This window comes from Maylandia zebra, unplaced genomic scaffold, assembly GCF_041146795.1.
Source record: "Maylandia zebra isolate NMK-2024a unplaced genomic scaffold, Mzebra_GT3a scaffold09, whole genome shotgun sequence".
NCBI lineage: Eukaryota > Metazoa > Chordata > Actinopteri > Cichliformes > Cichlidae > Maylandia > Maylandia zebra.
Window position 1 is genome coordinate 279,708 of NW_027490039.1, and position 27,793 is coordinate 307,500.

The window sequence follows — 27,793 nt, forward strand, 5'->3', positions numbered from 1 at the left end:
TGCTGTGGACGGTCCCAGGATTAAACTGAACAAATGGCTTCAGTAATAATTAAGCCCCATTCAGACAGATTAGTTGCTCTACAGCAGGAAGGGTGATTCTAATAATTTAAAATATGAAGAGACAAGACAAAATATGTGGGTGTCATTGCTCTGATAGGAACTAATGAGATACTGACGTGGGAAACAAGCCTACACAACGACCATTGTGCCACCAAACAAATTACTGAGTCAGGGCTCCAGACTAACCTTCTGCCACGGTTTTTAAAAAAGGTGCACCACTAACCCTAACCCATTCCCCACCAGTTAGGCACACCCAAATTTTTCAACTGCATTGCTTAACACCGCAGTTTTACATGTGCACTTTTTTGTGGGGGAAATTGCCGTCCACACAGACAATATTAACTTGTAAATGATTCACTAACAATGTTGTCAACACAAAGTTCTTTATTTAGAGCACATTTCTAAGGAAAGATAAGTTACTGAAAAAGTGCTTGTGCTTAAAGTGCGTTGGCACTCTTTGGCAGTATTGTAGACAATGTTAAACTTAATCATCACATCGGCTCCTCTGACGACCTGCTTGCCGCTGAAAGGCAGTGTTAGAGGGGACACTTGGGCAGTTATCGCAGCATATAATGTGTTTCCTGGATACACTGTGCTTTTTCAGCATTCAGAGGTTGATGGCTCCGTGTCAGAGCTGGCTATGAATTTCAGACAGTTCAGGCCTTAACTTAACAAAAAATGTATCAATAGTTCTTTTCATCTTTTCTTATTACCCACAGCTACATCCCCTCTGTCAGGCCTAGGCTGCTCATGAGGGCTGGGCATCATCACTGATTTCTATATTCAATTCTGATTCACAAGGTCCTGATTCGATTCAGTTTTGCCTGAGACAGTCAGAAATATTATAATTCTGATCATTTATCAGTACTGATACATGTGGGACTTTGACAGAGGTGTGAGCATGACAGTAGAGGCCTTTGTGTCAAAGTAACTGAGGATAAAACAGAAAAACATGAAGGAGATTTTCCTGGCCTGGATTTTTATAGCAGAGAAACTTAAAAATATTCTGCAATATTGCATAATTTGAAAAAGTTAAAATTTCTTCAGTAGTGAACAGCAGAAATAAGTCTTTCTTGTCTGAGGTCATTTAAGTAACAAAGACAGCAGCCGGCAGCGCTGTAAGCAACGGTAGACTGATGGGTAATAAGCGAATGCAAAAAACAGAGATTTGAGACGGGAAGCTGTTCTTGACGTGCAGAGAGAGACAGCTGTGCATGAAGTGCATTTTATCGTGGTGGAAGTAAAACAGCAAAAGTCAGAGTGAATTAATGGCGACATTTATCAAATGTGAATTGTAGCACGATATATACATAAATGTGTGTGTGTACAGGTACGAACCCTGTGAGTAGACTGACTTAGCCTTAGCTAAGGAAGTAGAGCAGGTCATCTGCCTGATCTAGATCCTTCTGCCCCAGTCTGCATGCCAATGTATGAACTGAATCCTGAGGTCCTCCTGATGCACTGTTAGATAGAAAACAAGTGCTCGGGGCTACGACACCTGTGAAGGGCTTTGAGTGCTCCACCAGCAAAGAACCAGTCAGTTTAAAATGGAAACAATTGTGAATTCAATAAGTTAAATCGAGGTGACGCAGATACTAAAAATCTCAGAGGAGTTCGATTCACAGTGACTACAACCTCAAGGTCAAAGGTCAACTTTTTGGAAAATCCTATGAATGCTTTAATTCAAGGACAAAGTGGTGCAGCATTTAGGTGTGTCTGCCAGGAGGGAGCACTGCTGTCATTATTTTGAGCTTTTGCTGCAAACTTTAAAAAGTATATTAACCTCCTGGGACCTGCGTCCACATGTGTGGACATCACATTTTGGGTCATTTAGACCAAAATACTGTCCACGAGGACATTATGCTGCCACTGTTCCATCAAAATTTAAAACGAATAATGTGTGGCTCTCATTGTTCTTAGGAACAAAAATCGGGTAAAAACAAATCTGGTGACTCTTTGTTTTTAGATTCATCGGGTCCAATATTCAAACATCAAAGAGAAATTAAAAATGCTGCTGTGGGAGAGTTCGGGTCTTTGGAGGTTAAAGATTTACTAAATACAATTTGAACCCCAACGAAACAAGAGCATCCAGGGAAAGCTGTGGATGCTCTGAAAGATGATCATAAAACATCCAACCCCTGAGTCTTTATATAGAGGGGTACTTTGTAATATAGCTAACATTTCTGTTCAAATGCGCGCGTGACAGATGCTAATAGATAGTAAGAACCTGACTGGTCGTCGCAAAAATTCAGTTGCAGGTTTTGAGTTGGACACTGTTCATAAATCCGTCAGGTTGATGCTGCAGCCTTTTGAATAATTTAAGGACCTGAGTTCCACAAAACAGCGGTTGTTTCTGGTAAATGTCAAACTTGTTGGACCCTCCGTCGGCTTGCTGCTGAACTGCTGCTCTTTCAGTTCATTCCTAGGCTCAGATTGGCTCATTGAGTCAGATACTCTGTTCGGCAGTTCATCGTTTTTGATATTCATCTTGGTCCACGCTAAGGCTGTCCCCATAAATACCCCCAAATATCACCTTTATTTGGATACATAGTTGACAGCTAACTCACACTTGTAATAAAATTACTCCTTTTCAGCTCCTCTTCACACACTCGTGTTTGATGTCTGGTTTTAAATTTACCTGGCAGATGAATTGTCTGTTTTTGTCCTGCTGGGAGTAAAATTATTTATGAAGAATAAAGCTGAACGCTTGTTGTCGGAGACGTTCAAGGACTCACGCTCCCTCAGATAAAGCACGTTGTTTATTTCAGTCGCACTTATTTAAACGGACACTCAGCCCTCACCTCCACAGACACATCAAACCACAACACCTGAGCATCTTCATCTTCTTTACTGCATCTTCTTTGTCAACTTACAACCGGATTGTTCTCTGAATATGTTGGAAGTTCGGTCGAGGACACTGATGTGTTTTAGTGTTTGTGTCCTCTACTTCATCTTCTCTGTCCCCAAATGTTTGTCTTTCTTTGTCCATTATGTCACGTAGGTCTCCGTAAAGGTCGCTTTTGGATCACACCTGACCCTTACCACAATGATGACAATATCCAGATTGGACGGGAGGTGAAGATCAGCTGCCAGGTAGAGGCCACGCCCCCAGAGGAACTGCAGTTCAGCTGGCTGAAGAACGGGCGGCCTCTGAGGAGTTCAGAGCGGATGGTCATCACCCACACTGACACAGACGTCTCGCCGGGAACCACCAACCTCGACATCATCGACCTCAAGTTCACCGACTTTGGCACCTACACCTGTGTGGCATCACTAAGGAACGGAGGAACCCCAGAGATTAGCATTGATGTCAACATTTCATCCACCACAGGTGAGGCCAGCTCTTATGGTAGGTGGAGTTAACAAACAGCTGCCAGCTCAAATATGCACGCTAATGAAATACACACTAATCACAGCTGCCCCGGTGACTTGGCAGCCCCTTCGAAGCAGCTGTTGTGATCAACGCTAGAGCCTGATTGGACATGGGGCTGCGGCACTGAAGGCCAAGCAGTCGGTCACCCCTGAACCACGCTCAGCCAGCTCGTCAGCTCTGCATAGGGCAGCTCCTCACAGCTGCTGATGACAGTCATTCAGATAAAGCGTGAACTTTGCCGCACACAGAACTGAGGCTGATTATAAAACCGCCCACTCCTCATATCGGGTTTTCAGAAATAATATCTTGCAGCTCTGAATTGTTTTCTTTGAACCTTGTCATCTGTGACAGCTGTTTGACGCATCCTGCATCATTTCAAAAACATACAGTGGGAATGAACTCATGTACACTTGTCACTGGCTGGTTTCCTCTGTGCCACCAAGATTAAAATAATAGTTGTTTAGTCCTTGAACTGTGGTACAAAGCTCTGAGCTTCTGCAGATACAGAGAGGAGCAGACCTTCAGACAGATGTCAGGCAGATGAACGACTGCCGGCGGCTTCCTGTTTGTTCATGACCTTGGCAGAGTGAAAGAAACAGTCAGAGAGCCCGAGAGGAGGCGGGGGTAATCGAACTCCCGCTTTAGTCCAAACTGTGCGTGGCGCCTGCTGACGCATGAAGGTCACGCTTGGGTCACTCCTGAATCCCCATAAGGAAAATAAATGCTAGAACAGTCCAGCAGCTCTCTCAGTGTCACTCTAGACGAAGGACGAGTTCTCCATCAGACACGAAACAAAAACATTTTGTGTGTGGAGGCAAAGTTAACCTCACAGATGAGTCAGAAAGCAAAGGCATTATACCCACTGCAGCCTTATGAGGGGCGCCACAGCAGGACGCTCCACGTCACCCTCCTGGTGCGCCTCCTCCAGGCAAAAGTCTGGATTAATGCTCCCTAATTAGAAAGCACTGGACTTTATTCCTCTTCCTTCAACAACCACGCGCGGTATGAAAAGAAAAGAAAACACTTGGACACTGCTGGCATCACGGACAGGTTTTTGACGGGGCGCCCACACCAACGCAAAGCAGGAGACGAAGCATCGCTGAATCGTCCACACGTGAACGCAAAAAAGGAGTTTTTAAAAACTTGTTTTCGGTGATTCGAAACGCCGTTTGCGTGGACGAAAGGTCCAAACGCATAGAAACGTTTTTAAAATACCCGTGTAGGTGCGGACGTAGCGTAAAAGAGTTAGTAGCTCATTTATTTGATTCATTTATTTGTAATTTAATGCAGTTTACATTTTTAGTTTAAGTGTTTACTAAATGTTTGAAGGTTGAAACAAACTGCAGTGGAGTTTGAAACAAATATGTGCGTGTGTGTTTGGAGGATGTGTTTGTGTGCGGGGGTTTCTCATGCACAGCTGTAGACCTGCTCCTCTTTTATTCTGAAGGGTCCAAACCTTGGCAGTTAGCAGATATCCTGTCTCTGTCCCTGTAGTTCCTCCAGAGCTCACCGTCCCCAGGGGGCGCTCTCACCTCATCGCTCAGGAAGGCGACACCGTAGACCTGCAGTGCCTGGTCTCTGGAAAACCCAAACCCATCATCCTGTGGTCTCGGGTGGAGGAGAGCGGGGTGGCGGCGGCAACGGCAACGGCACTGATGCCAGACGGCTCCGTTCAGACGGAGAGCTACGACGGCATCCTGAGGATCAGCAACGTGACCAGAGAGATGAGCGGGACGTACCGCTGCCAGACGAGCCAGTACAACGGCTTCAACGTCAAGCCCAGAGAGGCCTTGATACAGTTGGTGGTGCAGTGTGGGTAACACGCATACGTCACTCAGCCACACACAGCTCCACGATGTCACAACATTCAGAAACATAGTTTTATTCATCAGTGAGCTGTAGCCAGGAAGCAGAAGGCTGAGTCAGTTTCTCAGGCATCAGGATTCCCAGACAAAGTTCTTGAAGTTCTTTCAAGTGTCTCGGAGAACGTGGAGGCAGATCTGGGAACAAACCATCATTGCTCCTGTAACAGGTGTTCATTCAAACTCAACGTGGCTCCTCTCACTGACGTCCACTCAAAGAGTTGAGTTTACAGGCTGGCTACGTTCACTCTGCAGGTCGTGATGCTCAATTCTGATGTTTTTGTCTGCTTCTTCACACTACAAATAAAATGCGACAGCAAACGCGCTCTAGTGTGAACGCTCAACACGCCCGCATGCGCAAAAGAAGACGTCACACACAGCGTGCTCTGTTTAGACCCAGAGCAACAGTATGTTTGACTGATGGCCTTAATATAAAGAGTTCGGACTTTACGTTTCCCAATTTTTTCTTTAAGTTATTTTGTTATTTACATAATAATGTAGATAACCTAATAATGATCCTTATTGCTGTTTTAGAGCAGCGGTGCTTCAAAGGATAGCTGCAGATTTCTGTCAGAATCTGCAGATTATACAGAACAAATAAAATGTTTACGTTGTCTTCCCAAGAGTTTCGCTGGATGTCCAGGAAGCGTTCACCATGTCTTCTCCGGCGCTGATAATTGGCGCCTGTCTTGTGTCGGTGACGTAAAAGACGGATTTAATGCGACGTGACCATCAAGCAGCAGTCGCTTTCTGAAACATCAGATATGTGTCGGATTCAGTACCACACACGAAAGTGACCCAGAGCGGATTTGAAAATATCAGATTTGTGCCGTTCACACTGTCACACCATGATCGGATAGATGGTCGCACAGGGTCAAAAAATCGGATTTGATGCGCTTTCGCCTGCAGTGTGAACGTAGCCTATGAAGTGTCCAAAAATCTGTGAGGGGCACGTTTGCTGAGCCTGGTAGATGAGTGAGGCATTGACACCACAGCACTTCCTGCAACAATAACTGTTATTAACAGGAACTCTACTTGATTTTGTTGCTGTAATGAGCTGAGGTTCAGCTCCTGCAGGACTCGTGTACGTGATTATTTATCAGAGGGGAAGTCTGTTATGCATAATTACTGCACGTTTTCCCGTCAAAGATCTCCTTGCAGCTCACACCGTAACATCTGCTGCTCATGTAAACAGCCACCAACAACTGCTGCTTTAGCCCCTAAAATACCCAGAATGCATTGTGGAGCTGACTCCTAAGCCCTGCAGAAGAAATGTCACACTGATCAAACCGATCACCAGAGCAGACAGCTCCAGATCAGTTTGATACAAACAGCAGATCAGTTGAAAGACACACCGACAGCTGCAGCTCAGCAGGTACGCGTTTCACCGCCTCGGCCGCGGGCGCTCGGGCCGATGCTGACGGACACATGCTGCCTGCCTGTCTCGGACAGAACTGAATCCACCACCTTCCAGTCACGCTCTGTCTAACCTGCAGGCTGCTGCGTCGCACAAAATAGCATCACAGGATGTGACGGGAAGACTTGCAGCTCCTGGCTTCATGCCGCACTAAAAGGCTGTCAGAGCAAATCTCCTCTGCAGCTCGGATGGGCCTCGTTCTGCAGAGCGTCGACGCAGACACTCACAGGAAATCAGCAGCCCGGGCTTTGAGTTTAAGGAACAAAACCTGACTCATAGTTTGAAAAACAAATCTTCTTAGTGATGCTTTATTTTTCCTTTTCGTTTCCTGACAAGTCAACATTATTAAATGCCGAGCAGATTTCATCCAAATCTGACATTTCAACAATGTTATCAACAAACCAATCTAGTATCTGAAGACTAAGAAGAAGGTGGCTGAAAATGTAGATTGAAAATAAAACCAATTATTAGACATGTTTTAATAGATTAGGAAAACTCTGTGACCCCACCTACACAGTACGGTAAAGACTCTACAGTAAGACAGTCAGACCTCCCCGTATGAGCAAACGCTTGGTGACAGTGGGACAGAAAAACTCCCTTTGAATAGGAAGAAACCTCCGGCAGAACCAAGCTCAGGGAGGGGCGGGGCCATCTGCCGGGTTAAGGGTTAAGGAGAGGGAGACAGGACGGAAGAGAGACAGAGAGGTCTATTAGCACATAGTGATTGAATAAGAACCAGTGCATCATGGGAATTCCCCAGCAGCCTAAGGGAGGATTCAGGGTCACCTGGTCCAGCCCTAACTATATGCTTTAGCAAAAAGGAAAGTTTGAAGCCTAATCTTGAAAGTAGAGATAGTGTCTGTCTCCTGAATCCAAACTGGAAGCTGGTTCCACAGAAGAGGGGCCTGAAAACTGAAGGCTCTGCTTTTAAATACTCTACAACAAGTAAAATAATGATTTAATGTTAGACATTTTCAAACATTTCATATTAAAAATGAATAGAAGAATAGAATCACATAAAAACATGGCACAATGTTTTTTCCATTTTCACTGAAATCAGACTTTTGTAGACAGAAGGTGTTTAATGGTGTTCAGCCACAGTAAGCAGATTACAGTCAGGTTATAGGTGGATTACTCTGAAATAAGTGAAACAACGTTTAAGTCACAGCGACACAGATTTAACTTCTAAGTGTACGTGAATAGAAAATCTCCCTGAGCCTCGAGAAACCTGCTGACAGACAAATAAACACGAGTAAATCTGTGAGCGAGAAGCGAGCTGTACAGCACAAAACCTTGTGAGCAACATTTCAAATGAGCTGTTTCAGGGTTCACTTTGACAATAATCCCTCACAGGCTCTTACTGGATGTGACTGGATTACAGAGGAGACAGTGATGTGTGGTGGTGACAAGTTAAACAAGTTAACCTTTTTTGATTATTATTATTATTAAAGTGCAATTCGAAAATGTTTTTTTTGAAATGAAGACTTAAAAAGCATTTTTAAAATCAGTTTATTAAATTGGAATTCAAAAATGAATTCACAAATGCAGATTTTATTCTACAATTCATTAATTAAGCACAGAACTGTTTGGCTCTTGTGGTCCTCCGTACTGTAGCAGCTGTTTAAAATCACACCAAGGGACGGGGGGGGGGGGGGCTTGGACGTTTGACCCATTGTTCTCTGGAAAATATTACAGCCTAGGAGAGCAGCTGCTTTATTAAAACCAAATGATTACAAACTTCAAATCAATTAAAATACCTCTGAGGCACAGGAATGTGCAGGTCTTAACTCAAAGCTGGTGCTTTCTCAGGGTTAATGGCAACATGTGCAGTAAGTTGCCTTCAGGTGAATCATGGTCAGTGCATCTCTCTGAGTGCATCCTAACAGCAGCTTTCATTTGCCAAAGACAGTATGATGTGGTAAACATGGCCATCGCTGCATTGTAGCATGAAAAGCGTGACACAGATGCCCCGAACTGCTGAGCGGATGTTGAAACAACAGCCACTCTCCCACCTACAGTGTCATTAAAGAAGGTTGCTGCATGAAACAATGTGAAACAAATTCCACTAAAATCCCAGAATCTCGTTTTCAACATTTTTATTATCTTTAATAAAATCCAGCATTGCAGTGATGCGCACATCATTGCATTCTGTTGAGATTACCTCGTACATTAAATTGTTCTTCGTTTGGCCCTGAAGTGTCTCGTGGAGCAGCTGCTCAAACTGCAGGAAAGAGCAGAGTTCATCAACAAGCTGGGACTGGGTCCAGCAGTGTATTATGGGAAAGCAGGGTTAGAAGTCTTCTTTGACCAATCAGAGGGCTTGGCTGAAGGTCGGCATCAGGCAGAAGCGTCTGGTTGACCTTTACATGTTCCTGCTGTGTTTCCCTCTCAGTAGAAGGTCGTGGAAACATGTCCAGGGGCTCGAAACGAACCTCAGACCTGTGTGTGTGTCTGTGTGTGTGTGTCTCATGTACACAGGATGAGTTGTGCACCATCTCAGGAAATCACCTGTTTGAGTGAAACCTGGATCCTTGAGTGGAGCAGACTAATGGCTCGTGTGGTTCATGGTTCAGGTGCCAGAGTAACGTTTACTCTGCTCAAAGCCTTTTCATACGTTACAAGCTACATTCACACTATTGCTTTATTGAACTTAGCAGAACAGTCGACGTGTCACCATAATTTGGGGCTCAACATCTTGCCCAGAAACAGCAGCTCAGTGAAGACCTTACAGGACTTTGAGTTTGTGGTTGCAGGATCCTCGGGCTCTCGGGGAGATATTCTCTGGGCTTACGAGGCAAAAACCTTTTTGAACCTTGTACATCTGGCGTAAACACAGCACTTCAGAACAAAAGGGTGATTTGCTGAAAGTGTCCTACTGTGTCAGGACCTGGACACGTTGCTGTAGTTGATGCAACCATAAATCCTGTAGAAGTTCAGTGTGGGTGCAGCAGGACGAAGATCCAAACTACACCAGAGTCCACCTCTGATTGGCTCCAAGTCTGGACTTACATCCGATTGAGATGAATTCAAACCCTCAGTGCAGGTACAATAAGAAATGAGGAAGTGGCACCGTGGCTTCAGGGCTTTTTCCAGTGAAACCACGGTGGCGCTCGCTTCAGTTTTACTGAATAACAAAGTCCATTTGTAAATCTCGGCCCTGTTAGAAGCCAAAAGGACCAGGAAATGCTTACCTACCTTCCCATTTACAGTACCATTGCAAACCCTATGAGCCGGGTCACTCCTCACTCATTACGCCACGTTTGAGTGCTTTTGTGCCACCTCCACCCGTCCTGACCACGAAAGTCAACTTGTTTTTCTTCTCTGAGACATTCGTGAGCTTTTACATCTTATTGGTTCTCTCCATCCTTCAGATGATGTTCCTGTCTGCAGAAAGGTCGCAGGACGGCTGCTGCAGCTGCTCTTTTCTTCTCTTTATTCCTTGTTTGGCATCAGGATGTTAATCTGTGAAGTGACACCTGCAATTCGGCTCAAAGCTTCTGTTAAAGTTCTGCTGGAGGGATTTAAAAACACAGTGCACCTCAGCGGAGCACCGCAGCACCAACGCACATCTGAGTTTAAATCCTATAAATATGTAAGAGGCTATTTTCAAGCCATTCTGGCTTCATTAACAGTGAAGTGAACACAGCCCTGAGTAAGATCTGGATTTGTATGATTGAAGTGCAGGAAGTGATGCCATTTCTCCATTATTTTATTTATATATAATATTTATGCTGGTTTTCATTGTGTGAAGTTTGTAATATTGGTTAAAAACAAAAATGAGACCAAGTGAAGAAAGCCTGAAATCAGTAGTGTCAGAAACCTCCCTGGCTCTGTGTTGCAGTCCCTCCCGCCGTAGAGCCCGAGCACACGGAGATCCGTCAGGCCCTCGGCCGGGCGTTCAGCCTTACCTGCCGTCTGCTGCGAGCTCATCCGGCTCGCCTGCTGCGATATGAGTGGAAGCTGGGCACCCGCCTCCTGACTGTCGGACAGTTCAGTGACCAGAGAGACGACACGAACTACCACGTCAGAGCTTTGAACAGGGAGGGCTATGGCGAGTACACCTGTGACATCACCAACGAGGCCGGGGCAGGACGTTGCACGTTCCTGGTCACAGGTGAGCTTTATTATTTTTTGAGTTATTGCACTTTAGTCACTTTATATTTAACATGACCTGAGTCATCGTAGATTTTCCTGAATTGCTTGACTTGTTTAAAAAGTGAAGACATTTGACTAGAACTTGGTTCTCGGTGAGGTTTTCAGTGGACTTGGTACCTGTAGGTTTTGCTTATAATAACCAGTCCGCTGTAACTGTATGCCAGGCGTTTATTAGCAGCCAACATGAACGTCCGTACACTCGTAACAGGAAGTACACATAACATCTAAAGAGAACCACAGCGACACCTGCTGGAACTCTCCGTAACGGCAGCAACAGGAGGCAGTATGGACAAACATAACATTGCTGTTATCTACAGTACCTAATCTGAACATGTTGGCTTAGATAATGTGACCTGATCATATCTGGGACACGTCCCTGTTGATTATTGACCAATGGATGATTTAAGGCTGACTTTGTACTCGTCTGGAATGAGTTCAGACCTGACTTTTACGCGTCTTAATTTTCCAACGAGCTGCTGTCACTGACGACACGCTGCCTGTAGGAGTGCTGCAGTTCCCTACTCTACATGACCTCATTGTCAGCTTAATAAGAAAGGTGTAGCTGCCTTCATGACAGCATTGAAAATATTACTATAGGGATTTCTAAACAGTTTTATGTACCATAGTGTAATACAGCCCAAGGTTATTAGTCATAAGTGGTTTAAGAAGCCTTATGTCGGACACTTGATGTGAGCCTGACACCTCCTGCTGCTCTGTAAGATCAGTTGGCCCACAGTCTGACAGCTCAGGAGGCAGAGCAGGTCAGCAGGTCAGCTGCTGATTGGAAGGTTGGTGGTTTGATCCCTGGCTCCCCCAGTTTGCATGCCAAATATCCATGATACTAACCCGACTTGCTCTCCACATCCATCGGAGTGGATGAATGATAGTTAGAAAAGCACTCAGTGCTTGTGTGAATGGGTGTGTATGGGGTTAATGCGCTTTGAGTACTCCAGGAGAGCTATATAAGAACTGTACTAGCATGCACTGAAACCAGTGAACCACTGAAACCAGTGAACCTATATACACCATTGTCACAGTAATCATAGGGGCACTTGATTGCAAGATTAACTAGTTAGCTGGTTAAATAAGGCATAGCAGGGTCCTGAGTGGAAACAAGTTCTCCATAACTGAGGCTCTGCCAGATACTCACAGCTCCGGCCACCAGGCTGACGTGAGATACCAGAGAAGCTGAGGTCTGTTCTGAAAAGATCCATCCCATCCACGGTGCGCGCTCAGCTACAGGAGAATAACAGCAGCGAGTGTATTCCCATCCAGAGCTGAAATTGAGCAATTCTGGAAGAACATCTGAGAGAGAGAGGTGTCACATGACACTAACGGTGACTGGTGGACTAAAGGATGAGCCGGTCGCCATCACCAAAGCAGACAAGCGCAGAGCTGGACAGCAGCAGGACCTGACACGCTGAAGAAGCTAACAGCACTACATGTAGCACAAAGAAAGGGTCTGCTGACAGCGGGTACTCAGTCATGAAGGATCCTTTAGATTACTAATGTGTACACACACACATATATATATATATATGTACACATGTGTGTGTGTGGAATGCTTAACTTAATAATTTTAGCAGTGTTTGTATCCCGAGCTTCAGATGTTTCAGTTTTTTTGTTGTTATGTTGTTATGAGGATTTTATCTTAACGTGAGGAAACAAATAAAATCATAATTTCATGTAACTGAACAAGCATGGGGAGAGAAGGCAACATTTAATATGTTTAAAATGTTTTTTTAAACCTTTTTTAAACCTTTTGGGGTTTGAATCATGGTAACTCAGCTCGTTACGTTTTCAACAAATACGTATCAACTTTTGTGGAAAATAAAAGAGAAGGCGTCGGACGAGTAATCCATCTCTTTAATTACACAGGTCTGTTTTTGTCTCACGTGAATTTGGAGTTGTTGTTGACTTCCAAGCTGAACCGACTCTGCGGGTTTCAGTCTCTGAGTCCACTTGTGTCTGCGTCTTCTCTGAAAGCTCCCCTGCAGAGGCACCCTGTCAGCGCCCAGAGACTTCCTGTAAAACCCGCCGCTGTGTTAAGCCTCTTATCAGGGCCGACCGCTGAGCAGCAGCGCGTTTTGCAGGCAGCAGCAGAAAGTGTTTAAAGAGTGGAGTTGTAAGCTCAGGATATAAAGATGATAGAAAATGGTGGTGATTATGCCAGACTTGTCATTTGCTGAGGTGAAGTTTGCGTTGTTAATCAGGTGTGAACACACTGGTGGCATTTTAAACCTTGCTCATCCTGCAGCGACCAATGAGACAGCGTAAAGCTTCAGAATAAAAGTGACAGAAGCAGACATGAAACTGTGAGACAAAGTGCCAACATGACGACTCGCCAGACGGTCTGACTGCTCCTCCCACCGTCAGACAGATGAAACAAACAGAATTTTAATAGGATGATTCATTTCTGTCTGTTGAAGTCACAACAGCAAAAGTCATTTTGTGTGTTTTTAAAGCCCTGATTTCTGCTGAAGTCTAACATAAATAATCTTGTTGTCACACAAGCAGAACACACACCATTGGTTTAAAACAGTCACGTAAAACACAAGAAAACATGAGACGTGAGAACACCAACACAGTGCTGTGCTGCTTCCTGTTGCATTTACTGTTAGTCTAATGGCATAAGGTCACAGAAGAGGGGCCTGAAAACTGAAGGCGCTGCCTCCCATTCTACTTTAAATACTCTAGGAACAACAGCAGGAGTGAAGTGCTCTAATGGGTGCATACAGGACTGTAAGGCCATCAAGGTTAGATGAGGCCTGATTATTCAGGACCTTGAAAAGAGATCATGGATGCCAACGGTCAAACCAAACAAGTCAAAAGCTGTGGCTACCAAACAAATGAGACTGCAGCCACTGTCCCTGGATCAACCGTCAAGTAAGGCAAGGAGCTGCTGATCATTTCAGTTGTGCAGGGAGGGTCTAGCATGCACTGTGCACGTGCACAGAGATTAGTTAAATGCCCTCAGCCAACTGCTTCAAGTCCCCGTAGTAACACTACTGATCAGCTGTTTGGAGTAAAATAGACTCAGTGGCAGAATTAGCAACAGTATCACATAGAAAGAAATCATGTTGCTGTTAGCATTATATATTTATGAAAATGTAACTATACTGCCATCAGCTAATCCATCTTTGTTTATTGATACTTATGTTGATAAAAGCAGGTTCATACACACAAACATACAGAGATGCCATTGTTACAATGTGGTCATGTGTATCACTGACACAGCCAAGTCTGCTTAATATTTTTGAGTCCTGTGAAAGCAACCTGCAAGTTGCTGAGAAAAGCAAGAGTTTTGCTAAACTGGCCAACAGCCTTGTTTTGGTTGGTAGTTCCACCATGCCAAGCATCACCACACAAACACACAACAGCGAGTAATCTGCAGCCAAAGATATAAAAACGACCCATCGTAACACCAAGTGTCACACACTGAAAAACACGGTGACGACATTGTTTTCTATTCATGAGTGAAAAAGACATCCTGGACCTGTTTCCAGCCCTGTGTGACCTCTGACCCAACTGCCTCCTCAGGAAAAGCCAACCCTCCAGAGTTTTACTACGACACCTACAGCGCTCTGTGGCAGAGCAGGCCGCGAGTCTACGGCTTCAAGCTGCAGTGGACTCAGATGGAGCCGAACGCTGTGGATCGAATCCTGGCCTACAGACTCGGCATAAGGCAGGTCAGTGCAGCAGGTTTGTTATTTGAATGCAGCAATCAGTCGTCCCCACAAATGTCTTCATTTGCATTTTGTTTGTCCGAACTCAGGGGAGGTTTTCCAGAGTTTATAAGGGTCTTTGAAATGTCTAAAATCCATCTATATGCACGTTAGACTTTACAGTTATGGATTATGAGACTTGCTTATAATCCATAACTGTGAAGTGAGTTATGAAGTTAGAAATATTTAATTGAAAAAGTCTGTTGTAACCACTGAGGACTGATTTGCTGACTTCCCCCAGGCTGTATTTACAAAGAGCACGGTGACCACATGTGAGGTGGGAGGAGATGTTTCAATCGGACACTAATTTACTGAAAAAGCCTTTTGCCTGTTTTTTGCACTTGATTCTGAAATGAACTGAGTGCACCGCAGCTTTTTAAACCACCCCTGAAACTAGCCATGCATACGAGGGGTGTTAGCATAGTTAGTAGACAGACTCTAACTATTCTAATAGCTGTGCTTCGAAGCAGCTTTGTGATTAAAGGAAAACAACCAGTGTGAAATTATAGCTTGCAAAGAAAAACATGCTTAAATTAGGAACTTTAAGTTGTCATGAGAAATAAGAAAACTACAACTCCACAAACTCGTGTCTGCCTTTGTGTTACTGTTCTAGATTCATGTACGTTGTTCCCAATCCCACTCTGGAATAACAACATTAACTTCCACAATGTCCGATGTCGTGGTGTCAGGATCATCTTCATATACTGTCTTATGTGTTTGATACAAGTCAAATATTAAGCACCTTCAGTGCGCCAGTAAAATAGAAAAGCACTGTATGAGAACCAGTTTACCATGTTACCAAAAATAAATAAATATGGTGATGTACTAGACAAGACAAGACGCTTCACCCGTTGCCTACTGGTGGTGGTCAGAGGGCCCGGTGGCGCCAGTGTCCGGCAGCCTCGCCTCTGTCAGTGCGCCCCAGGGTGGCTGTGGCTACAATGTAGCTGCCATCACCAGTGTGTGAATGGGTGTGAATGTGTGTAAAGCACTTTGGGGTCCTTAGGGACTAGTAAAGGCGCTATACAAATACAGGCCATTTACCATTTACTAGTTAGCTTTGCAAACAGGTGGTGTAGCAGCTAGCACTGACACCTTGCAGCCAGAGTCCTGGGTTTGAACCTGCCTTTGGCTTCTCTGTGTGGAGTTTGCATGTTACCCCATATGGGTTCTCCTCAAGCTACTCCAGCTTCTTCCCATAGATCAAAGACGCGCGTGCTAGGTTCCGCATTGGCTGCAGGATGAATATGGATGCAAGCGTATATGTCCTCTGTGTTAGTCCTTTGGTGGACCGGCAACCTCTCTCCCAGCCTCTTGTGGGCAAGACTCCAGCCCTCTGCGATCCCAGTTAAAATGGCATTAAGAAAATGGATGGACTGATAGTCACGTTAACTGATAGATGTCAACTAAAAAGTTGTTGTTTCTATACCTCGTTGTTCCTGCATGTGTTCTCTTGGTGTTCTTGCTCCATTAAGAACATCACAAAGTGCCATGCATGTAAGAAACTCCGTCCCGGGTCATCCGTGGATCGGGTTTCCTCCGAGGCGTGGGCACCTATCAGCAGAGATTGTCCATAACCTATAGAACTCAAAGGAATATTCTCAAGTAACAGTCAAATATGCCATTCAGCGTGTTAGTTACAGTGCCGGGAGTAGCTTGGGAGAACAAGGAAACAGACTGCTTCAGGTTGCCTTCCCAAACCAACTCAAAGTTTATTCATCAGACAACAGTTTATATAGAGGAAAAAGGTTCGTGTGTCAGCAGATTCTCAGTTCAGACCGGTACAGACCAAATAAGGAAGCGCCTTCCTGCCCTCTGAGCAGAGAAGTATCCTTTGTATAGTTTATCAGTTCAGCTACAATTTATGATTATCCCAGCGAAATACACTCCTAGACATAGAATACAGAGTTCTTTCATTAGTGAATTCTGAAACAAACCACCTGGCCTTTAACAAACCTTTCTCTAAGAGATAAAGAAGGGAGGATGGGAGTAAGGGAGTGATCTCTGTGGTGTTTTCAACCTTGAGGCACCAGCCTGTGATTCTTACACATCAATTCTTGGGTCACAGAGAAAGAGAAAAACAACTAGTAAATGGGCCTTATTGAGCAACAGTTTTCCTGTATAATATCACTATAAAACAATATCCTGTAAATGCTCCCATGGTGCTAAAATACATAACAATGCAGTTTGCAGCAGTGTGCTTAAAGCATGGGGAAACCAAACTGAAACATGCCTCTGCTTCTCTGTTCTTCTGTCCTCGTGGGGCCTGTAACAGACTTTTAGATCTTATGGGGCATTCAGTGTTTTCTCTATAGTTGATTTTACCCTGCAGAGTCACATGGAGGTAAAGCCCACAGTGACGGACCACATAGTGTATACGAGTGAGTGTGGGAGAGACAGAGAGTAGGTGGCAGTATTCCTCCTCCTTTCTCTCTGTCGGGCTTCACCTGCAGTGAAGCTCTGCTAAAAATCAGTGGTTGTGTAATTGTTGTAATTGCAGGTGATCTGTAGGGATTAACAAATATTAAAAGGACATTCATTCAGTTTTTAATGTTTTTAGAAGGTTTCAAAATTCTGGGAATATTTTCCCTGAAAGTTGATTGTGGATGTTTTCAGTGGGAGAAACGTTTCATCACTCGTCTAAGTGACGTCGTCAGCCTCAGCCGACCTTATAAACACTCAGGGCTGCATTTATTAACAGAGAAACACTGTTCCAGAAATATATACAGATCTCCAGCACTGTGGCTCCCGTGGCGATTCCCCTGAATCCCACAGTGTGAGTGTAGTGACTGTGGCTCCAACTTTCCCCGTGCTCCCAAACCGTGACTCCGATCCCTGGCGACACAAAGAAACACACATGTGGGCAAAGGTATCCACACTGGTGAGGTTTAGCAACACTGAGAAACACGGCCGTGCTAACCAGGGTTAACTCAACGATCCGGTGTTGACCAGAGCTGAGCCGCACTGCTAAATATGACGGTCATGAAGAAGGTCATCAGCACAGTTGACGTCTCCCGTATGTCCTGATGTATCAGAAGTTGGTAGTGATCCCGTACGTGTCAGGACTATCGGAGCAGCTGAGATGCATTTTCTCTAAACACCGGGTCTCTGTGGCTTTTAAACCCCAAAACACGCTGCACCAAAAACTGGTCCACACCAAGGATCGGGTCCCTCGACACAAACAGAGTAACATAGTGTACGCTGTTGAGTGCAGGAGGATTGTCAGGATTTATACATCGGGGAAACCAAACAACCTCTGGCTAAGAGGATGGCACAACACAGAAGAGCCACCTCGTCAGGCCAGGACTCTGCAGTCTATTTACACCTACAGGCCAGTGGACACTCTTTCAATGATGAGGATGTATCATCCTGGACAGGGAGGAACGCTGGTTTGAGGGCGGAGTCAAGGAGGGAAAGACCATCTCTGAATGGAGGAGGGGCCTAAGGGTACATCTGTCACCATCTTACATGCTGTGATTGCAGCCATTCCCCAACTCTCTGTGAATGGGACTCATTGATCAGTGTTCATGACATTGTGTCTGTGAAGGTTCTCAGTCATCCAGCTCACCTGAAACTCTGGCTGATTGGGACCCACACCCAGTTTCACACCTTGGCTCAGGCGATCAGAGGATCATCAGGGGTCCTTTTGTCCCTCTGTGGGGGGAAACTCCCACTGGGTTTATATCTGGGACTCTCCACCATTTGACCTTAGAACTGAAGAAGCTTCTCGGATGAGAGGTGAAACGTCTTCAAGCAACTTAAAGAAGTCCAGACGCTTTTCTTTGCAAGCTCCTTTGGCTGTTCGTGACATTGTTCCTTCAGTGGGCTGGCTTCAGTCATTATGCAAATGTCCTGCTTATAAGGTTGGAAACCTGCAGTCAGCTGAGACCGAAGACGTCACCTGATGATGATGATGAAACGTTTCTCCCACTGAAACGTCCAGATGAACAGAATCAACCTTCTGGGATCTGCCTCCCTTAGTTTTCAGCTTCATATAATACACACTGATCACATGACTTGGTGTGCTTGGTATGGCAGAACAACACACACGTGTATGTACACACACATACACACACACACACACACACACACACACACACACACGTGTATGTACACACACACACACACACACACACACACACGTGTATGTACACACACACACACACACACACACACACCCACACACACACACACACACACACACACACACGTGTATGTACACACACACATACACACACACACACACACACACACACACACACACACACACACACACGTGCATGTACACACACACACACACACACACACACACGTGCATGTACACACACACACACACACACACACGTGTATGTACACACACACACACACACACACACACACACACACACACACACGTGTATGTACACACACACACACACACACACACACGTGCATGTACACACACACACACACACACACGTGTATGTACACACACACACACACACACACACGTGCATGTACACACACACACACACACACACGTGTATGTACACACACACACACACACACGTGCATGTACACACACACACACACACACACACACACACACGTGTATGTACACACACACACACACACACACACACGTGTATGTACACACACACACACACACACACACACACACACACACACACGTGTGGAAAATGTTCCTGCAGCACAGATTCCTGAAACTCTACCTGAGGTCCCTGCAGCAGCAGCCTGGCATCATAAAATAAGGAGCAGGAGGAAGATGTGTTCCCATGGCAACTGGCTCGTCTTTTCATTCTGCAGAGCTGCTGAGAAACAGAGAAAAGGAGGAAGTGCTGATGGGGAGAAAAAAGTTATGAGGAGGCAAACAAAGTCGGGGAAGAAATATCAAAATGTTTAATTTGGGGGAAGGAAACTGAGAGATGACACAAATCAAGACACAACAATTTAAACACTTGTGCCTCAAGTATTCCCATACAGAAAATCACACCAAAGCAGAATTCAGAATTAATATTTAATTTATTCGTTGTACTGTACTGACTGCACATAATGAGGCACGATGGTGGTGTGGGAGGCACCATAGAGTGACAGATCAGTCACCTGTTTATGAGCCATTAAAGAGTCCATGTTAGTAATCGTGTTATATCAAGCAGACTGAAGTACAGAAATGACCTATGACCTTCTGATACATGTTACATTTCTGCAGCACATGTTTTGTTCTTTGCAACATTGTAGCTCCTGTAACGTCCTGCAACAATGAGGTGTTGGTCATGCACCATAGACAGGCATGGATTAAGGAGAACCTGAAGATCTCATTGCATTGTGGTGAAGATCTGCATAATGTGATTTAAATTGGGTGATAGGAAACTGGCCTTAGTGGAATATGTGCTCAGTTACAGCTGCTCTAGTGCATCATGGAAACAAATATGGCAATAACGCTTCCACAATTTCTCATTCTGCCTCAGCTTAGAGTTTCTGCATAGCTGCTGCTTGTCGACATGCAGTCACGTGTTACGGTAAAGTTAGCCACAGTAGCTGCTTCAGGCTAACACGCAGAATGTTCCTGTTGTTGTTGCCCATTAAAAAACCAAATGAACATTTGGCACGCTGTGCTGAGTTTAGGCTGATCTGTCGAGTTAATCGAAATGAATGTGTTATTTGGATGAGTTGGAAAATCCCGCGTTTTGTTTCAGATGGGTCAGTCTCGCTGGTGGGAGCAGGAGATTCCCATGGAGGGAACCATCCAGAAGGGGGAGCTCTTGACCTACAACTTAACTGAACTCATCAAACCTGAATCCTACCTGGTCCGCCTGACACCCATCACCCGCTACGGGGAAGGAGACTCCACTGAGCGCATCATCACATACAGCGGTAGGCTGCCTCGTTTTCTATCGTTCAATCCCGAACAAGAGCAGGTACACAAACACTGCCTCGCAAATCTTTCTGGAGGAATTTACACGCACAGCTGTTTGCAACGCTGCTTCAGATCACTGAGGTTCACGTTCATGCACAGCTCTCTTAAGGCTCGCGACAGTGTTTCAGGCTGGGTTGAGGTCTGTAACAAACCTCTTTTTTCCAGGTATTCTTTAGTAGATTTGCTGCATGATCATCGTCCTGCTGTATGATCTAAATTCAGCAAAACGTTACATGTGCTTTATATTGAAGGTAAAACCCTAAAATACAAAGCAAACAGAGAAAAAACCCAACAATCAACTCGATGCATGCTGGGTGCCAGTGGCACCACCATGCCTGATGTTGTGGGGACATGCTGTGTTTGGTTTTTGCCAGATACGGTGATGTACATTATGGCCACAGGACATGACAGAAGTCTTACGGTGTGTTCAGATGCAGCTTGGCAAACCAAAGCAGTGCTGCCATCTTCTTCTTAGAGAAACAAAGAAGCCTTCCAAGCAAACTGTACTTGCTAAGGGGTTTTGAATTTTACTGTCATGAACTTCAACATTTAACATGCTAACTGAGGCCTGTAGAGTCTGAGATGTAGCTCTTCATGCGCTGCAGCCATGGAGGCAGTTAAGTCATACAGGACTTTTCCTTCTCATCCCTGCCATACATCCGTGCTTCAGATCTCCATGAAGCTGGCCGTGGTGTTTCAGCGTCTAACGAAGACGCTGGTGGGCTTTCCATCACCCGATGAGTTTTTTTTCACTCATCTCTCTTCACTTCCTGTTTGTCTGTACACCGACATGTATTTAATCAGTGATATTGTTCGACTCTGGCCTTCTCTCTGGTTCTGTTTTAAGCCACTGATGAAACAGCCTGTAAAGTGATGTCAGGAAGCATGAGCTGATATGAGAAGGCCGGTCTCACAGAGGAGGGCTTCACAGGGCCGCTTAAATGCCTCAAATGTTGAATAATAATTTATATCTGTGTCGAATGACTTAAGATAACAAGACTTTTAGCTGGAAAGTTAACACTTCAGCTAAAAGTGCAAACAGTTGAAGTGTGACAGGAATCCTGGTGGAAAGTGCAGACAGGAGTCAAAGTCAACACAGAAACACGAGTGGAGTAAAATCAGGCTGACAGAGAAACAACCTGCTCACAGCAGGAGACGCTGATGCACACGTAAACATTTTTTATTTTTATTTAACCTTTATTTAACCAGGAATGTCCCGTTGAGATCAAAGACCTCTTTTTCAAGGGAGTCCTGGCCAAGAGGCAGCACATTTCAAGACAAATACATACGAACAAACAAAGTTAAAATTACACAAAACAATTACACATTATTGAGGCAGCCTGTAGGCCTTTGAGTTTAGTTTTAAAAACATTTAAAGACAACAATTCAGTTAGTTTCCAGTCTTTCTGTAACATGTTCCATGAAAAAGGCGCAGAGTGGACAAAGGCTTTCTTACCCAGCTCTGTGCGGACAAGGGGAACAGACAACAGCAGCTGATCATTTGAACGTAAGGAGTAAGAACCACTATTTGTCCTTGTGACCAAAGTACAAATATAAGGAGGCAGCAATTCAAGCATAGCTTTGTAAATAAAAGTGTACCAATGCCCCTGTCTTCTAATGGCCAAAGAAGGCCATTTTACTCTTAAGTACAAATCACAGTGATGGGTCAGGTATTTACAATTGGTAATAAACCTCAAGGAAGCATGATACATCATGTCCAACATTAGAAGACATGAAGAAGAAGCGTTCATATACAGAATGTCACCATAATCTAACACAGATAAAAAGGTTGCAGTGACAAGATGTTTTTTTACTGCAAAAGAAAAGCACTGTTTATTACGGAAGAAAAAACTAAGTTTAAGTCTCAGTTTCTTTACTAGTCTCTCTATATGTGGTTTAAAGGTGAAGGAGTCATCAATCCAGACACCAAGGTATTTATATTCATGAACCATCTCTATGACATTTCCTTCAAGGGTGGACACCACTGGAATAGGCTCCGGGACCTTCTTTGACTTGGAAAACAACATTAGCTTAGTCTTGTCAGCATTGAGAACTAATTTTAGCTGAATAAGTGAATGCTGGAAAGCAACAAAGGCTTTCTGTAGGGTTTCAATGGCCTGAGCAAGAGATGATCCATAACAGTAAATAACTGTGTCGTCAGCATAAAAATGCAAATTTGTGTCTGAGACATTTTGACCCAAGTCATTGATATATAAAAGAAACAGAAGGGGACCCAAAACTGAGCCCTGTGGCACCCCCTTGTGGACAGCAACAAATTTAGAACAAAGACCTTCAAGTTTAATGCACTGGGTTCTATTTTTCAGATAATTTGAGAACCACGCTAATGCATGTTCTGACAATCCAAGGCTGAGCAGTCTGTTTTTTAGGACTGCATGATCAACAGTGTCAAAAGCTTTTGAGAGGTCAATAAAGAGTGACGCACAGTACAATTTCTTATCAAGTGCCACAATAATATCATTTATCACTTTCATAGTGGCAGTGTTAGTACTGTGTTTTTTCCTGAAGCCTGACTGAAATTTGGAGACAATATCATTAGAGTACAAAAACTCTTTCAGCTGGTCACAAACTAGAGATTCCAGGATTTTGGATAAAACACACAAATTTGATATTGGCCTATAATTAGTCAACACCGATGGATCACCTCCTTTCAATAAAGGCAAAACGAAAGCTGATTTCCAAACCGCTGGAATTTCTTTGGTTTTAATTGAAAAATTAAATAGAATTGAGAGTGGTTCTGCAATAAAATCAGCTGCCAACTTCAAAAAATAAGGTTCCATCAAGTCTGGACCAGGAGGTTTTCTGTGATCCAAAGCCTTTAAAGCTTTATGCACTTCATAAACACTAAAAGGTACAAAGTTAAAACGGTCTCCAGAAAACATAGAGAGTTCTGGGCAAGTATTTGTTAAAAAAGTTTCTGCAGAAGCAAACAAGGAACCCACTGATAGAAAGTGTTCATTAAAACAATTCAAAATTTCAGTTTTATCATTAATTGAGACTGAATCTTTTACAACAGATTTAGGAAAGGTTTGAGTCATTTTATTGGCGGAAAAAGACTTGATTACTTTCCAAAATTTCTGTGGATCATTGAGGTTCTCAGTGGTGACAGACAAAAAGTATTCAGATTTGGCCTTTTTAATAAGAGAAGTACATTTATTTCTAAGCTGTTTGAAAACAGACCAATCAGTGGAAGTATCTGTTTGTCTCGTCCCATGCTCTATTACGCTTGTGTATGCTATCTGCGAGTGTCTGCGAAAACCAAGGATTTTCTCGACCTTTAATTCTAACTTTCCGTAAGGGGGCATGTTTATTAACAATTCCCATAAAACTTTCCTTAAAATATGTCCAAGCTAGCTCTACATCTGGTAATAGTCCGATTTTTTCCCAATTAACTAATGACAAATCATGATGAAAAGCCTGTTCATTAAATTGTTTTAGATTCCTTTTGCACACTATGCGTGGCTTACATTTTGGAATTTTAGCATTTCTGCAAACAGCAACAACACAGTGATCACTTAGGTCATTACAGAAAACACCAAGTGAAGAGAATTTATGAGGTACATTTGTTAAAACCAAATCAATTAATGTAGACTTTTCAGGGCATTTAAGATTTGGCCTGGTAGGAAGATAGACTAGCTGGGTAAGATTAATTGAATCGCAGAATTCTTTAAATTCACCAGAAGTTGCATTTAGCCAGTCCCAGTTCAAGTCTCCAGCCATTAGTAGTTCGGTATAATTTAGTTTAGCCAAAAGGTGCTTTAATGAAGATAATGCCTCTTTTGAAGCAGATGGGGGCCTGTAACACCCAGCAATGGTTATCGAAAAAGTATTAGCAATATCTACATTCAAGGCCAAAAACTCCATTTGTTTGCATATCGATTGGGACAGAACAATCGAAGCATTAAATCTTGATTTGACATAAATAGCTACACCGCCTCCTTTTTTTGGCCTATCAGTGCGATATACATTGTACCCATATATGTTAATGTCTTCATTAGTAATAGATTTAGTTAACCAAGTTTCAGAAATTATAACAACATCTGCATCTGTAGATTTAACCCAAATTTTGACCATGTCCATCTTCGGTAGTAGGCTGCGCACATTAAGATGAATATATTTGACACCAGACATGACCTAGTCTGCTGCCTGATGAGGACTTTTGACTGTCAGCGAACATCCTGCCACCTCCAGATCACGATTTTACCTCTGTGCCACAAACACAACCATGATGGTAACTGCACTTTGTAATAATAATAATGATGGATTGTATTTATACAATGCCACTATTCATTCACTCTCACACACTGGTGAAGGCAAACTATAGTTGTAGCCACAGCTGCCCTGGGGCAGACTGACAGAAGCCAGGCTGAGATATCGCGCCATCGGCTCCTCTGGCCAACACCAGTAGGCGGGAGGTGAAGTGTCTTGCCCAAAGACACAACGACCGAGACTGTCCGAGCCGGGGCTCGAACCGGCAACCTTCCGATTACAAGACGAGCACCCGACTCTTGAGCCACGATCGCCCCATGTTTGTGCAACATGCCCTTTTTCCTCCACCTAAATGCTTTGTATCTAACATGCACACATGAACACATCAGAGAGCAACTTGCTTATCTTGCCCAAGGACACTTATGCATGTAGACTGGACAATAGACCCTGTGCACGAGACAATGCTAACTTCCTGGTTTGAGACCGGATGTGGGGTTGTGCATTTCCGGTAGCTTTACTTTGCGGTCAATTGCTACTGCGAAGATATATCCTCCAAAATCATGTCCAAAACTGGAAAACGTAAAGATGGCGTTAAGTTACAAAGAGCAGAAGGTGGGAACACTCACCGCTGCTGTGTCATAAAAAATCTAATGATCAATTTTGACGTTTAAAGAGTTTAGATCGATCAGCTGTTTACATCACTCAACACAAGCAGAGCTGCATCACTGCAGCAGAAGACACATCGTCCACATTCAGAAGCACATCTCTGTATAGTGACTGGTCTCATGATCTAAACAGGCCAATGTTCAGCATTCAAACTACAGGTGAAGAACAGTCAAACCAGATGTTTCCCCATTATGTCGATATCAGCTAGTCAGGTACACACCTACACAGCATGTTAACAAACCGTGAAAAAAGCCACACAAAATGAATGATTGCTGGTAACGGTTTCTATACGTTAGTATTTACGAAGGGTATGTTGTGACTTACCTTCAAGATTACAGCGGTCCCTCGCTATAACGCGGTTGACCTTTCACCTCGCTGTTTCGCAGAGTTTTTAGTGCAAGTTTGCATGCTTATTTTTACGTCACATTGTGTCCTGCGTCCTGATCGCTGCATCGATGCTAGCAGTGTGACTCTGCAGTGCAGCGCTGTATGTCCACGATGTCCACCAAACGTTTGGCACCGTCAAAAATAACATTGGCTTTCTTCCTGCAGTAAATATAAACAACGACAGTATTCAGGAAGAAAAACAAACATTGCAGATATTTTATCGTAACTCTGGTTTTACGTGTCTCATCAACACAATTTAAAAACTGCTATAAAGTCCACACTTTGTCCGTCAGTTGTTCCGTCTGTCCTGCTCACATCTCCAATGGTTGTACACGTTGTCATTAACGTGGCTTCACTCCACATCAGCCGCTTTGCTAAAACACCGGTGTCGCACATAAGGACGCTGTCAGAGCCTGTCAGCCACGTTGATCAGCTGCGTATATACGAATGTGAATCGCGTGATTGGCTGGACTGTGGGATAAGGCAGCATCGTTCTGATCCCACACGGGAGCAGCCAGTCACTGACTAACACTGCAAAAGGTTAGGTTAGATGTTCTTTTGTGCACGACGCAGATTTTCTGTGCCAGCAGTGCACAATTGCGCACGCGCACAGCTTAGAGGGAACACTGGCCAGGAATCAAACTACCAACCTTCCTTCTCTACCTCCTGAGCTACAGACACCGCAGAGAGCAGCTCAGGTTTCAGTATCTTGCCCAAGGATACTTATGCCTGCAGACTGACGTTCAGCTGGGTCACATGATGCTCTGCATGTCACCATGTGACATCTGTCAAAGCTGGATTTAAGAGAAGAATGGATACCCTGAACCCTGCAATTAGGTAATAAAAGCTGTTTCCACTGCGTGTGATTTAGTAGATTTAGGTTTTCTAATCCTTCATTAGTTTGTAAATGAATTTCCTCCCAACACAACACCTTGGCCATGGTTCAGGGTTCTTGTCAGATCAGCATTTCCTGATGTCCCACGGTTTGGATAAGAACAGCATTTCCAGCATGGTTTACATTTGGTCAGACACTGAAGTGCTGTGGTAATATTATTGAGACTGCCACAGTGTAACAAAGCACAGGACAAGCGCACACCTCAGTGTGTCGAGGCTACTTCCACTTTCGAACAGCTGCTTGAGTGTTCAAGGGTTTTATAGGTTAGAATCAGGGTTGGGTTGTAGGGTAAGCAGCCTGGGAGTGTCACCGAGGTCCGCACAATCCAATCTATTCTTATATCATAACTTTAGCATGATGAAATGTGTCCAGGACAGAGGGGCTCGCTATCAAACAGGTTTACACTGAAAGGTCACTTCCTGTTTTTTGTCTTGTATTTCGTCATGATCTAAAAAGCTGTTTGCAGTCCAGCTTGGTTTGAAACGACACCGTTCTCACGTTTGTGTCACAGTTACTGTCCTGGATCATAACGGTTCTGCTCACACTGAGTGTTTTTGGACTGTTCTGACTGACCTCTTCTTTTTTGTCCCTTCACAGCTCCTGTTAACCCACATCTCAGTAAGTATCTGCCCACACTGACACACAGTCACACACTGGGCTGCACTTGGGTTTAAAACAGTCCAAATGGCCTTCTATACTGGGAACATAGCTAAAGGTGGATTAGCCATATACAAAGAGTGTAGGCTCCTGCAGGAAGTACAGGAAAAGCTTTTCAGGTTGTTAGTTAGTTGCTTCCTGTGACTAAAAGTTGGTCATATTTTTACAGGTAAAAGTTTATATAGCGTCTTATTTTCCTTGAAATGTGACGGGTGTCCGTATGTCTACTTTTCGCTTCCTTCCATGCGCTGACATTTTGCATAGGACCTTCCCATCCTGTTTGTTGGTGACAGATCAAACGTGTGCGTCTACCCTTGCTGCACGAGGAGATTACTCCTGATTGGATCACTTCCAAACTCGCCCTGCCTCTCTGCACAACTTAAATAATTCTGATTGAATCTCATCTCTCGGGAACTTTTTCATCTTGTTCTGTTCGTCGGTAAAGCGTCAAA

At 44.1% G+C, this 27,793-nt stretch overlaps 1 protein-coding gene and 1 long non-coding RNA gene across 2 annotated transcripts in view; one reads left to right on the top strand and one right to left on the bottom strand.

The window, feature by feature from the left end:
• LOC143415830 (uncharacterized) overlaps positions 1 to 27,793 on the bottom strand; it is a 235,675-nt gene that overhangs the window by 109,461 nt on the left and 98,421 nt on the right. The gene's annotated exons all lie outside the window — the stretch shown is intronic.
• The window catches only part of LOC101484771 (MAM domain-containing glycosylphosphatidylinositol anchor protein 2), a 172,814-nt gene that overhangs the window by 106,206 nt on the left and 38,815 nt on the right, over positions 1 to 27,793 (top strand). Inside the window, exons 7-12 of the mRNA XM_004572181.3 lie at positions 3,062 to 3,391; positions 4,928 to 5,245; positions 10,554 to 10,826; positions 14,408 to 14,556; positions 20,289 to 20,466; positions 27,282 to 27,302. Of these exons, the coding sequence (XP_004572238.1) occupies positions 3,062 to 3,391; positions 4,928 to 5,245; positions 10,554 to 10,826; positions 14,408 to 14,556; positions 20,289 to 20,466; positions 27,282 to 27,302 (1,269 nt within the window). The remainder of the gene's footprint in view (positions 1 to 3,061; positions 3,392 to 4,927; positions 5,246 to 10,553; positions 10,827 to 14,407; positions 14,557 to 20,288; positions 20,467 to 27,281; positions 27,303 to 27,793) is intronic.